The sequence below is a fragment of the Pinus tabuliformis genome, chromosome 5_2 (genome assembly GCF_031772625.1).
Source record: "Pinus tabuliformis cultivar Carrire ecotype Pingquan chromosome 5_2, CPIR1, whole genome shotgun sequence".
Classification (NCBI taxonomy): domain Eukaryota; kingdom Viridiplantae; phylum Streptophyta; class Pinopsida; order Pinales; family Pinaceae; genus Pinus; species Pinus tabuliformis.
The window spans coordinates 958,131,224-958,144,389 of NC_142306.1; the positions used below are offsets into that span (position 1 = coordinate 958,131,224).

General features: G+C 37.2%; 1 protein-coding gene across 1 annotated transcript in view; it reads left to right on the forward strand.

The window, feature by feature from the left end:
* Positions 1–223: 223 nt before the first annotated feature.
* LOC149162464 (malate dehydrogenase, mitochondrial-like) overlaps positions 224–13,166 on the forward strand; it is a 40,572-nt gene continuing 27,629 nt past the window's right edge. The window contains exons 1-5 of the mRNA XM_089437277.1: positions 224–686; positions 2,853–3,026; positions 3,864–4,032; positions 4,396–4,457; positions 4,614–4,741. Coding sequence (XP_089293403.1) covers positions 414–686; positions 2,853–3,026; positions 3,864–4,032; positions 4,396–4,457; positions 4,614–4,741 — 806 coding nt within the window. The 5' untranslated portion in view covers positions 224–413. The remainder of the gene's footprint in view (positions 687–2,852; positions 3,027–3,863; positions 4,033–4,395; positions 4,458–4,613; positions 4,742–13,166) is intronic.

The following is a 13,166-nucleotide window of genomic DNA, read 5'->3' on the forward strand; positions in this document are numbered from 1 at the left end:
CACACCGAGATTTGCAATGTTTAAATACATTGTAAACTAGTCTGACCCCTAACCAGAATTTGATAAAAATCTCCTAATATTATTAAATTTATTTAAAAAATTAATAATAAAAAATATCTCTATTTTATAATAACTTAATTAACATTTGACCAACTGAAAATTTCGATCACATGATGTTCCATGCTCCCCAACCTCGTCCCCCAAAAGAGGGATTTCTATCACGAGCTGTCTGATTGTCAATAACTAAGATTTTCACAATAAAATAGATTAAACTAAAACCGTGCATAGTACCGTGAGGCTTTAAAATCCCTTTTAACAAAGTCGTTTCTCCACATCTCCATTGATTCGGCCTTTAACCTCTGGAATCTCCCCCCTCTTCAGCTTGCATTCTTTCAGTGTTACCAGCGGCAAAAATGAGTTCTGCAATGCGACGATTGGTGGGATCTGCACTGAAGAATGCATCATCTTCTTCTTTCAAAACTAATGTTATGCCGAGAAGGTTTTATTCGAGTGGTGGAAGTCCTCCGCCACGCAAGGTTGTTGTGTTGGGAGCTGCTGGGGGTATCGGGCAGCCATTGGCTCTTCTGATGAAACTCAATCCTCTGGTGTCAAAGTTGGCGCTCTATGATATCGCTGGCACTCCAGGTGTGGCTGCCGATGTCGGCCACATCAACAGCCGTGCTGAGGTGGGTTCCTCTTTTCCTACCGCGTTTTTTTCGCTCTGTATGCTGGATCTGTTCTCTCTGCGAACGATAGAGATGTTTTGATTTTAGTTTTAAGGGATCTCCACTGGGATCGATCCTACGACGATCCACTTGGTAGGATCTACTTTTCTTTAGCGTTTTACCTGTTATTAGTTCTTTGATTTTACGTTTCTGATATTGTCCATGGTCAGATAATTTATTTATTTTGGCAAGCGCCTATTTTTTAAAGGAACCAGGCCTTATACCAGGCTTAGACTCCACTGCTATAACCTGTCAAGGTCTCTGGGATTCTTCGAATGTGGAATTTATTCTTTTGGCCACATTTTTGCAGGAAATATGCCTTCCGGGGCTTTTGAACGTGGGTTTGAGCCCTGAAAGCGCAATGATTTAATTTCTTAACCACAACCCAATTCACATTAATGGTCAACTCAATTCACTTTCATGGTCAGTTTGTAAATGTGTTTGTGCATATTTTGATTGATGAAAAAAAGCACCTAGATATTTATTTCGTGGCAATCCATGGCTGCATCATGTGCCCCTACTCGATTAGGGTTTTTGATTTTATGGATCTAGGTGACATTTGGACCAACAATCCATTGAATCAATGCCCATTGCATTGTCACTCTAAAACGATTGTATTGTACACCGTGAATACTGGATTTGACTATACCTGACATTCTTTGGGCCATTTCAAAAGAGGCAGATATTGAGGGCTACATTATTATTATTTTTGGTTGTTTTCTTGTTGGCAAATGTCTTTCTGTTAACATAGTGGGTTTTGCCCTCAGTGTAGATGCTACAAACATAGAATCTCTATTCCACCAATTTCATGCATTTGCACCTGATCTTGTCTGTTGAATCTCAATATGGTAGGTTAACTCCGATGGTGAGATAATGCCGCAACATACCTCTAAGAGGGCACTGAAAGTGCTATGATTTAACTACTAGACGACAATCTGCCTGACATTTATGGCTAGATTGAAATTTGGGCTGTGCTTATTATTATTATTAGCAGTAGTAGTATTTACTATTGATAGTAGAAGGTTGAAATTGAGGTTGGGCTCACTATTATTGTTTTTGTTTGATCAAGGCCTTTTGACTGGCGTGGGTGAAACACCTTAATTGCATCTATTCATCAAAGTCACGCATGACTTGCAGATGGGCTCATCTGTGCAAACCTCAATAGCACAGGGGTCATCATTAACAGCACCTCTGCATTATCATTGAACTGGTGTTTATCATGTTAACCCGACTTCATATTTTGGAATGACGTGGGCAGCCGCATTATCATGGGAATATGCCTCCTGGGTTTTGAACCTGGGTCATCCTCATGACAAGCACTCTACAACTTGCCACTAAACCACAGCCCAGTGGACGTGGTAGTTCATATTTTTTTGATGAAAAGTGCATCTATATTTTTAGCAGAATCCATGGCTGGATCATATGTGTCTGCTTAATAGGACTTTTTGATCTGATGGATCTAAGTCATACTTGGCCTAATGACTACTTAGAAGTTAGAATAGTCTCATTGCATTGTCAATTTGTTATTTTGTGAGGATTGAATTGATGACCCTCTGCATATTGGATTTGCCTCTATACCCAACTTTTTGGGATCGTTTAGATTTGCCTCTTTATCCAGGAGTAGATTAAATCAAAATAGTCTTCGCAGAGTAAATTAAACTAAGGTTGAATAAATTTCCTAAAGTGGCTTGTGAGATGCTAAGTATTTATCACAGCACCACTTTTATACCTGGATTGGACAAGATTCTACCCTGATTGAAACGTGGTATACCTGGATTGGACAAGATTATACCCTGATTGAAACGTGGGTTGGTATAGGTCTTCAATCTCCTATGAGCATAATCATTGCTTTTGGTGCTCTATCTCCTCGGTACAAGCCAAAAGGTGGATTTTACTATAGAAGACAAATAAGCCTATTCTTGTTCACTATGAGGAGGACATACCATTGCTTGGGTCATGGAACAAGGATAACAAGTTTTACTTCTTTTGGAACTTTGCAATAATCATTTTTTTTTTTTTTTTTTTTGGTCTACATATTTATCATTTAATTTGGTACTGCCAAATTGATTTTATCATGCTTCTGTCACGACCTTGTCAGTAATTCACAGCAGTGTGACCTGGGTGCAGGTTGCAGGATATATGGGAGAGGAACAACTTGGCACGGCATTGGAGAATGCAGATGTTGTGATCATTCCTGCTGGTGTGCCTCGAAAACCTGGCATGACCCGTGATGATCTCTTCAACATCAATGCAGGGATTGTTAAATCTCTTTGCTCTGCAATTGCAAAATACTGCCCAGAGGTAAGTTGTCACGATTTATGATCTTCTTTGAAGTTTTTGTTTTCATGCGATTTTCTTATTGACTATTTCATAGGAATAAGCATGACGTTCATTGTAAGTTGCTTTGTCGAAGGCTTTGTATGTTTGAGATCTATAGAGATGGCAATATATACAAATACATATTTGCAAGAATCTTTAACCAAGTTGTTGATCTAGATTTACATACTGTTCTTGTATATAATCAATTCTACTGGAGAGGTTAACGAAGCTTGAAGACTTCTTTGAGTCAAATGAATAGGTGATTGACTCATTATTTACTCTTTATTTAGACAAATTTCCGCTAACTTTTGCCCATAAGAAGGAAATACTCATTGAAATGAACTTAAGAGTAATTGGCTGTGTAGTCCAATGCATGTTTGCAGCCACCATTAAAGCTTTGTTATTCTTGTTTCTCCTCTTGTAGTTAGTAACCTAGCTTTGGGACTTTTGAGAAAATTGGCTTATGAATGTCAATATAAAAAATATCCTTGGTCTTCTATTTAACTGTGCACAAATCCACTTGATCACGAGGTATCCTCTACAACATTATATATTACATACAATCAGTATGTACTACCATTAGTGTGGCAAGTTAATAGATAAAGAAGTATGTTTCACAATTATTTGTTTTGTTCATGTACTGGTGTGTGTGTACAGTATGTATAGTATATTGTTACATATTATGTAGATAGAGATATGGAGAGGGGGGAGAGTGTACTGGATAATGTTTTCCTTCTATCAGGAATGGTATATTTGGATTCAAGAAATCATCTAGAATTGGTTTTTATGGCATTGCTGAGGACGTGATATCCATGGCAGGCAATTGTAAATATGATCAGCAATCCTGTAAATTCTACTGTACCAATAGCTGCTGAGGTTTTTAAGAAGGCAGGGACCTATAATGAAAAGAAACTCTTTGGTGTTACTACTCTTGATGTTGTCCGCGCAAAGACGTTCTATGCTTCAAAAGCAGGAGTTCCTGTTGAAGGTATTTAAAATTCTGGCTTGTTATGCTTAGCTACTCTCAAATATTTAGTATTCTGTAAAATATTTTTATTTTTTATAATTTAATCATGAAATATGCATCCTGGGCAAACATGCCAAGCGCTTCTCCTCATTTCAATGATGGTATCATAGGGCTCAAGGCCATTACAGAAATATAGTCAGCTCAAGATGTCACTTGAGGGAATTGAACCTGGGTGGGAAGGATAACAGTCTTTGCACACAACCATCTGGGCTAGACCCAATACATGATATGCTGCAGGATCTTACCAACATCATGCTTTTTTTAACATTAGATACAATTCTCAGTTTTATTTTTGTTGTTGATGTCATCCTATGCTGTCTGCAGAAGTTGATGTTCCTGTTGTAGGTGGACATGCGGGTGTTACAATTCTTCCACTTTTTTCACAAGTATATGACTTTGTTGGATCCTCATCTTGAGTTTGTTCTTTACTCTTGGATATTAGAAGATTAATTTATCAAAGATAAAATGAGATCATAATTACCTACCCTTCAATACAGTTAAAAAGGGAACTAACACTTTTTTGTTTTGATAATTTTTTTTAGGCAACACCAAAGCCAAACTCTGTATTATCTGAGGAGGACATTAAAGCCTTGACAAAGCGCACACAGGATGGAGGAACTGAAGTTGTTGAAGCAAAAGCAGGGAAAGGTTCAGCCACACTGTCTATGGCGTAAGTTTATATTTTGGTCCTCTATAGTGGCTAATATGCATTCATATCTTTTGAATGTTTTTTTATTCTTATGTGACTGTCTAGAGTGCTGAATTTTTCATCTTGATGCATTAGTTGGAGTCGGATAATCTTATCATGGTGTGTGCTTCATGAGTTCATGTTTGGCATGCAACATGATTTCAGTGAGAATATGGCATGAAGGAGCTTCTTTCTCTTTATCTGAATCTTGTACTTCATACATTTGCATGTCTCAAATCTTTTGCCTTAATCTTAGGTACTTATCCTACATGAAATCATGTAGCATGCATGTCTCAAATCTTTTCCCTTAGGCTTTTCTCATTTGTGTGAAACTCAGCGGGTGTTTTTAACCTGTGAGGTTTGACTGATGGATTGTTGCCTTTCATTTACCTTAGTTTGATTGAAATGTTCAGGGTTAATCTAGATTCTGCATGCAAAGATCCTTCCCTAAGAAAAGCCATGAGTCTCTTCAAGGATGTTATTCCTTCTTAAACATAAGATATGTCAAATGGATCCCACAAAAGTTGTGGGCTTGATGATGGGTAAATCTGGGTATGAGATTTACAAATTTGCACTTACATGTATGCCAGTGGTTGCAATTCACATATAGGCGCATAGCATCCATTCATTACCTCATCTTGAGCATTTGAGCATGGTTCATGCAAAAAACATTGATGGTCAGTTAAATCCATTAGTTGAAAATTTGGAAGTGAAGATTAGTGTTGTAGTCTTCTCTATGTTGATGAATGCTTTTTGAGACTTCAAAATGTTTAGACATGCAATTCCTTTTTCATCTTGCTCATGTGTTCTCAATTTTTTTTTCTACTGTTTTTTAAGGCCAAATATAAACCATGGGATATATATTTTTACCTTAGTTTGATTGAAATGTTCAGGGTTAATCTAGATTCTGCATGCAAAGATCCTTCCCTAAGAAAAGCCATGAGTCTCTTCAAGGATGTTATTCCTTCTTAAACATAAGATATGTCAAATGGATCCCACAAAAGTTGTGGGCTTGATGATGGGTAAATCTGGGTATGAGATTTACAAATTTGCACTTACATGTATGCCAGTGGTTGCAATTCACAGATAGGCGCATAGCATCGATTCATTACCTCATCTTGAGCATTTGAGCATGGTTCATGCAAAAAACATTGCTGGTCAGGTAAATCCATTAGTTGAAAACGTGGAAGTGAAGATTAGTGTTGTAGTCTTCTCTATGTTGATGAATGCTTTTTGAGACTTCAAAATGTTTAGACATGCAATTCCTTTTTCATCTTGCTCCTGTGTTCTCAATTTTTTTTTCTACTGTTTTTTAAGGCCAAATATAAACCATGGGATATATATTTTTACCCTGAAGGCTCTGATTACAACAATCGTTGGACAAGCGAAGGAGTTTGGAAAAACACCATAGTAATTAGCATGTCTTAATGTATTTTTGAACTTTCTTCAAGCTCTTTTTGTATTATCAATTTAAACATCACATATGATGAAACCCTCCTTGAGAATCTTTTATAATCCCTGTAACAATTGAAAGGGCTACTAGGAGGGCAGAAATATTTTGTGATTGAAAAATTAGCTAGCCCACCCCAATCACCCTTTTCTTTGATATGGGTGATCTCTACATCTTTACTTTACTACCCTCAGCTGGTAGAGGCTCCCACCCAAACCCACTTTTTGACGCCTTGATTTGGTTGATGCCAAGTATGCCATTTGGGAAATTGCACTTTAGTGTTATCCTCATCACCCCACATACACCTTGCCTCCCTTGAAAACTAGATCTTGTTCTATGAACAACTGGTATGATGATGATTGTAAACTTCTCCATATCCAACTTCTAGATTAGTGTGGACACATGACTCTATTCCTGCCTCAATGTGATCTCGGAGGTGCTTCCAGATTATAACTCTTTCCAACAATCAGTTAAGTTGCACATTCAGACCTTCTAGACCTCAAGGACGAGCCTGCCATTGCAAATAGTTGCACAATATTTGCTTGAGCCCCACCTTGTTATTCTTCAGGACAAACATCTATGTTGAGTTTTCTCCTTTTGACCTCAGATTTTAGGAGGTTGGATGAACCATTCATCTTGTACATCCTTCTCTTGGATTGCCTCTTCATTCTTCGGAGTTAGCTGTTTAGGGTTTTAGTTTAGTATGCCCTTTTACTTCATGATTTGTGTCTTATACAAGAGCCACTTTAGCATTCCCACAATGTATCGACATCATTGTACCTATCATAGTCTCACTGACCTACTTTTGTGGTCATTGTTGGACATTAATACATTTGTCTTGTCTTATCTAACACTTTTTGTGGTCAATTCTTTGAAGGACTATAGATTGAATTTTCATTTTATATTGGGTTAATATTTTTTAAATTCACTTCATTAGACTATCTTGGCAGTGAAAGCTATTGTGGGTTTTCTTCTAATATGAAGCAGTTGAAATTATGTTGTCTGACAGTAAGTCAATGGGGGTTGGTTCTGGTTCATTTTGGCCTAATAATTGTTTTTTTTAATGAATAATAATAGGTTATTTTGCATTAGCAAAATTGTGCAGAAGCACATAAATTGTACATCCATATTTTCTTGTAGCAAAATGTAGCAAAAGTTTTTAAAGATAAAATGTTTTGTCCACTCAGTTTACATCTCTGTCCTAATGCCAATGCCCCGGTAGTACGTATATTGATACAATTTGAAGAAAAATGTAAAGATATTTCCACATTTAGCTAGTGTGATTCAAAATTTACACTAAAGTAAACTCCTAATCATCTATAATGATTAAATTTTCAGCTGAATCTACTTGGTTAAGGTCGCTCCATTTTGAGCAAGTTGCACTGAATTGGCTGAGGACTAAGTAACATGACACGTTCCCACCCCTTGTCACAAATCCTTCATGTCGAACACAGCACCACTATGACACATGTTCGACATGAATTTGACTCGTCTTGGGCATAGGACATGAGTCAAACTCGTGTCGAGCAAGTGCGAATTTCGTGTCTTAATTTCATGACGCCTTCGTTGAAAAAAGCTGTCTCTGCAGTTTATAACTTCCTTTTGGGCTGCTTTTGCATTTATTCATTTGTTGTTCGGAAGTTGTGGGAGCATTGGCACTGCAAGCAAGGGAGATAAAGGAATGTTTGAGGAAATTCAGAATGTAGGTAAGTGGATTTACATTCCAATTTTTTTATTTTTGCTACAACAATCCATTTTTGCTTACACCAGTCTATTTTTCTTCATATCACAACAATCATGGCTTGATTAAGGGCAGCAAGAAAACGACAAAAGAAGGGGAGGAGTGCTCCCACTGATATTGACCCCCCCACTTTCAATTTCTTCAGGGTCTATAAGTGTTTTATTTGTTGGAAGTGGGGCTATGAGATTCTTAATTTCTCATGTATTTGTCAATTTATCGTCATTAATGTAGTAGTAAGCACTAGTTGTAGTGTTGATGATTGTATATATAATGTATTATTGAATTTGAATTGTCATCATGTAAATGTTTTAGTTTCTAACTTTATTTTTGTTTGCTAGGTAATATGAGTCCTGATATGTCTGGCACGCCTAACTTGTGGCTTGAGTAGTTGCGACCCAGAGGCATCTAAGCCATCAAAATCATTTGGGCATTGCACCCGGCATGGGCCACACTAACCCTTAGCATGGCTGGATTTTTGTCCAAGAAGTTTTGAACTGGTGACTTTTACACCACAAAGTGCCTTACAAAACACCCTATCACCTTTTGCTCTATGCCCCGTGAGCTTTTTTTTTAGTTTCTAAATTGAATCTTTGTCTATATTTCATTTTTTTATGTGTAGTTCACTAATTTGTTACATTTTTAATTTTTAATTTGTCACGTATCAGATTCTTGTATTTTTGTGCCCCCCATGTCATCGTGTCATGTGACTTAGGCTGAGGATGTCTGATTTCCTTGGTCCTGGACTTCTCACTACTTCGCTCTCTCGACATTTTCCATCTTTAATTGGAAACACTGGAGTTTGGTGTTAAACTTTCTTATTTGTTGATGATGTGTAGATGATATGTTGGCCAAAGTGACCACTTGCACTATTAAGTTGTCAATCTTCTTGCTCAACAGGGCAGTTTCCATTTTTGACCTCATCCTCTTCTCTCTGTGCTTCTGTGGCCGTGCATCATTTCTTCCCTTTGATTTCGTCCATCCTCGTTGGATAAATTACATCATGTGTATTCTGCCAACCTCTACCTGTGTTACCTTTTGCACCCTTGTTTCTAGCTATGGTGTTTTTCCAAACTCCTTTGCTTGTCCTTATGTATTTGCTATCCAAACCCTCATGGAAATTCCTGTTATATCCCATGAATGGATTGCCACTCGAGTTTCCTTAATATCCCAACTACTCAAAGTGCAGACACAGTGTATGATTGCCAATATAATTCTGTTGGTCCTCCTCAACCTTAGCGTTGTAGTCTTGCTCTGAATCTTCAATCATCCGCTACTTGCTTGCATGGGGTGATTGTTGCTATAAATAGACTTGACTTGACTATCCCTTTCCTATCACATGTAGGAGCCCCACTGTCTTTTATGGTATTCCATGCTAATTAAAAGAATGATTGCCTGGTATGATGCACAAGTCACCATGACTTGTAACAAAACAACTCTGCTTCTATTTACTGCATCTATTGTCTCTACCTGTGTTACCTTTTGCACCGTTGTTTCTAGCTATGGTGATTTCCCAAACTCCTCTGCTTGTCCTTATGTATTTGCTACTCCAAACCCAAATGGACATTCCTGTTATATCCCATGAATGGATTGTCACTTGAGTTTCCTTAATATCCTTACTACTCAAAGTGCAGACACAGTGAATGATTGCCAATTTAATTTTGTTAGTCCTCCTCATCCTTAGCGTTGTAGTCTTGCTCTCAATCATCAATCATCCACTACTTGCTTGCATGGGGTGAGTGTTGCTATAAATAGACTTGACTTGATTATCCCTCTCCAATCACACGTAGGAGCCCCACTGTCTTGTTTGGTATTCCATGCTAATTACAAGAATGATTGCCTGGTATGATGCACAAGTCACCCTGACTTGTAACAAAACAACTCTGCTTCTATTAACCTGCGTCTGTCAAGTCAAATTAAAATTTTTCTCACTTGCCATACGACCACCATGTTCCTTACATGTAGAATTGATCATCACCTTGTCATTTAAATGTGTGCACATATCCATGAGTTATATGATTGATGCTTCTCACAGGGTTCCTTTTATTTTTATGGTTATAAGAGGCAATAGGAAAGCTTGATTGGCCAAGTGATCAACTATACTATTAAGGTCCTTGAGCGCACGTTTAACTTGAATGCTTGGGATTGGGGATAAGTTTTCCAAAATTCTTTTCTATAGACGGGTTAATTTTGAGCCCGAGAGATAGGTTCCTAGAGCTAGATGCTGAATTGTATTTTTAGAATCACCTATTATAATAAGGGAGTTGATTGGAAAGGATGTGGCCAAAATGATCCTTGGAGGAGAGCATACATTTTAGCCTGATTATTTGAAGCTTTACCCAAATTCCATGAGTAATCAAAATCAATTCGCCCTTTGGGGCCATAGAGAATCCCCCCCTTGTACATGCTACCTCTGTAGTAATTGTTATCATAATAACAAGGTGATATATTCCTACTAATTTGCAACATATCTAACAAGAATTTAAGAAGGTTAAATCAATAGATGTTGCTTGATTGTGTTTAGTTAACTAAAATGATTTTGTTTTTTGGCATTGTGTTTTTTAACTTGTTACATAAATTGCTATCCAAGCATAAAAGTTCACATCCTTGTAGCATATAAATTTGTTCTTCTTGTGCATCTTTGTGTGTTTATTGCAGCCAAATGGGACATAAGTGGTAGCAATTTGTACATATCAGGTTTTATAATACAATGTTCCACACCCCTGCAATATATACATTTGTTCTTATACTTCTTTGTGAGTTTGTTAGAGCCAAATAGGATACAAGTGGTAGCATGGTTGTACATATTAGGTTTTATAATCTTTCTTGTTTTTAAATTGCCTAATGCACCTTTGCAGCTAGATGACCTATTTAATGCAGCAACAATCCTTTAGGAGGCCTCATTTAGTTAATCAAAACTTTTGGTGTGAGTTTAGTGTTAGTGTTAGACACACGATAATAGAGATGAGAGTAAGATAAAATGTGTGATGCAGTTTCATTAATTAGATACACATAAGTACATTATTAAATAACTGTTGGATTCATCTTCCAAAAGGTCTCTTGGACTCGAAGATTATTCACCTTCATTTGTGACTCGTTGTATTCTCCCTCAAGAGAATACCATAATCCCTAAGGACTAGGTTTCCAACATTCCCCTCCTGAATTCGAAGAGGTGTATGTGAGTCCCAGAAGAGAGCTGAAATTTGGAAGTGGATAACATCTAATGGCTGAAATTATGTGTTCATTGGATCTAGAGGTTCAAGGAAGACCACAAACCAAATGGATAGCATAAGTCAAAGTTTTATATTAAATAGTGGTTTATGGCTAACCACCAACTTTGGAACTTGGCTCGAAGTAGTTCTTAGAACAATCCCTAATTTATGTCTTTTGTGAAATGGAAGTCCTCTCAGATGGTAGTTTAAAGATGACCACAAGCAATTGTTTAACATAAGTTATAAGTCTTCTATTGAGTGGTTGTTAAAGAAAGACAACACACTAAATGGTGCTCATGGAGCATGACTTTGCCTCTAGCTATAGCTCTGATTATGGGTTGACTTTTGTTGTTGGCTCAAGTTCTCTAGGGGCCTCAGGCTTGCTTGTTTATGTTTGATTGATAGGACTTAAAAACTTGATGTTTGGTTGTCAATCACCAAGAAAGAATGTTTGATTGTCTCTCAACTACAAGTTATGTCAATATTTGAGAAAGGATTCTAGGGTATAACCATTATATCTTTTTGGTGGTTGATGACCATTGCTAAGAAGCGATCCACCCAAGGTGAATCTTTACTCTTGTAGGGTTTTTATGTCTGGAACATTTGTCTGAATGATGATGATGCTTTCCACAATGCTCACATGGATGAAGATCAAAACACTGATTGTCCATGTGGCCAACTCGATAACAATGTTGGCATTTAGGAATTTGATGTGGAATTGGAGTAGGTGAAGATAAAATTTCTTGAAGAAACCCAACACTTAGGAACTAGATTGGTTTGGAATAGTCTAGAATGTGAAAAGTCACTTCCTTTTTGCATCCAAGGCTGGTTTTATGATTGTTGTGGATGACTTCTTCCTAAGGTCTAATGATGGACACGCAAAACCTCTTCGCCTTCATTTAAAGCTACTTTTGAAGTGGCATCATTGATCTAATCATGTTTTGGTCGTTGATAAGAATCTTTCTCAAACCTGAAAAGAGAAATGTTTTGAACAAGGACTAGTTCAGAATGTTGACTCTTTTGTTGTGATTCATTTTGTTGGAGTTGAGATTCAAGCTGAAGAAACTCGATTTTGTCTCGCAAATCTTGTAAGAGTTGCTTTGTCTATGGTGATCATATTGTCAACAATGGAAAATATTTGAGTATTTAGGGTTTCTTGCAACCCCGCCCTTTAAAAGTCAGATTCAACAATTCAAACTTAGCAAATGAAGGGTGTCGACTTCAATCGAAAATGCACCCATTTACAAAGCAATTCAACCTACTTTTAAAAAAGTACAAGTAAACTTACAAAAAAATTCTTTGCAAGTTACGATTCTTTTTAGATTTTGGAGTTGAATGACCCAAAGCTGCAGTGCTTCCAAAATTGAAGGAAGGATCACTTGGTTGATTAGAATAGAAAATTTGTAGACATTTGAGTAAAATTCAAATAAATAGATTATGTTATTCAAAGGTGAAATGCTTCTCTTGGCACCTTCACCCTAGGTAGCATTGTGGCTCACTACAAATCCCTAATTGCATGCCATTGACATGCTTCTTGACATATTATTACCAAAATCAATGCCTCGGGATGTTGTTTGTGTCTAGGTGAATATTTAGGCTTGTGTTTGTAAGTCCATGCCTCCATTGCCATAAGCCAAGTCCAAGTCCATATATGATGAAAAACAATTAATCGTATTTCATAGGCAATGATAACTATTTTTGGGTCTTGTTTGTGCCAATAAGCTGGAGGATCTTGAACATTGTGGAGCTAGAAATAATCCACCGGGAATATTATTATTTGTCTTTTCCCATCATGTAGTTGCAGTAAAAAATGGTGTAATTAGAATCATGCAAGGCTGGATTGAACCGATTGGTCTAATCAGTTTTAGGCAAAAAAGTGATCCAAACTGGGGTCGCAGACCTCAAAAGGCTGGTTTAGTACCAAATTGGCTAGTTTGGTACAAAATCAGCTGGTTCTATATGAAATAGGTCGGTGTTGTATGATTTGACTTGGGACCCAAAAAAGTT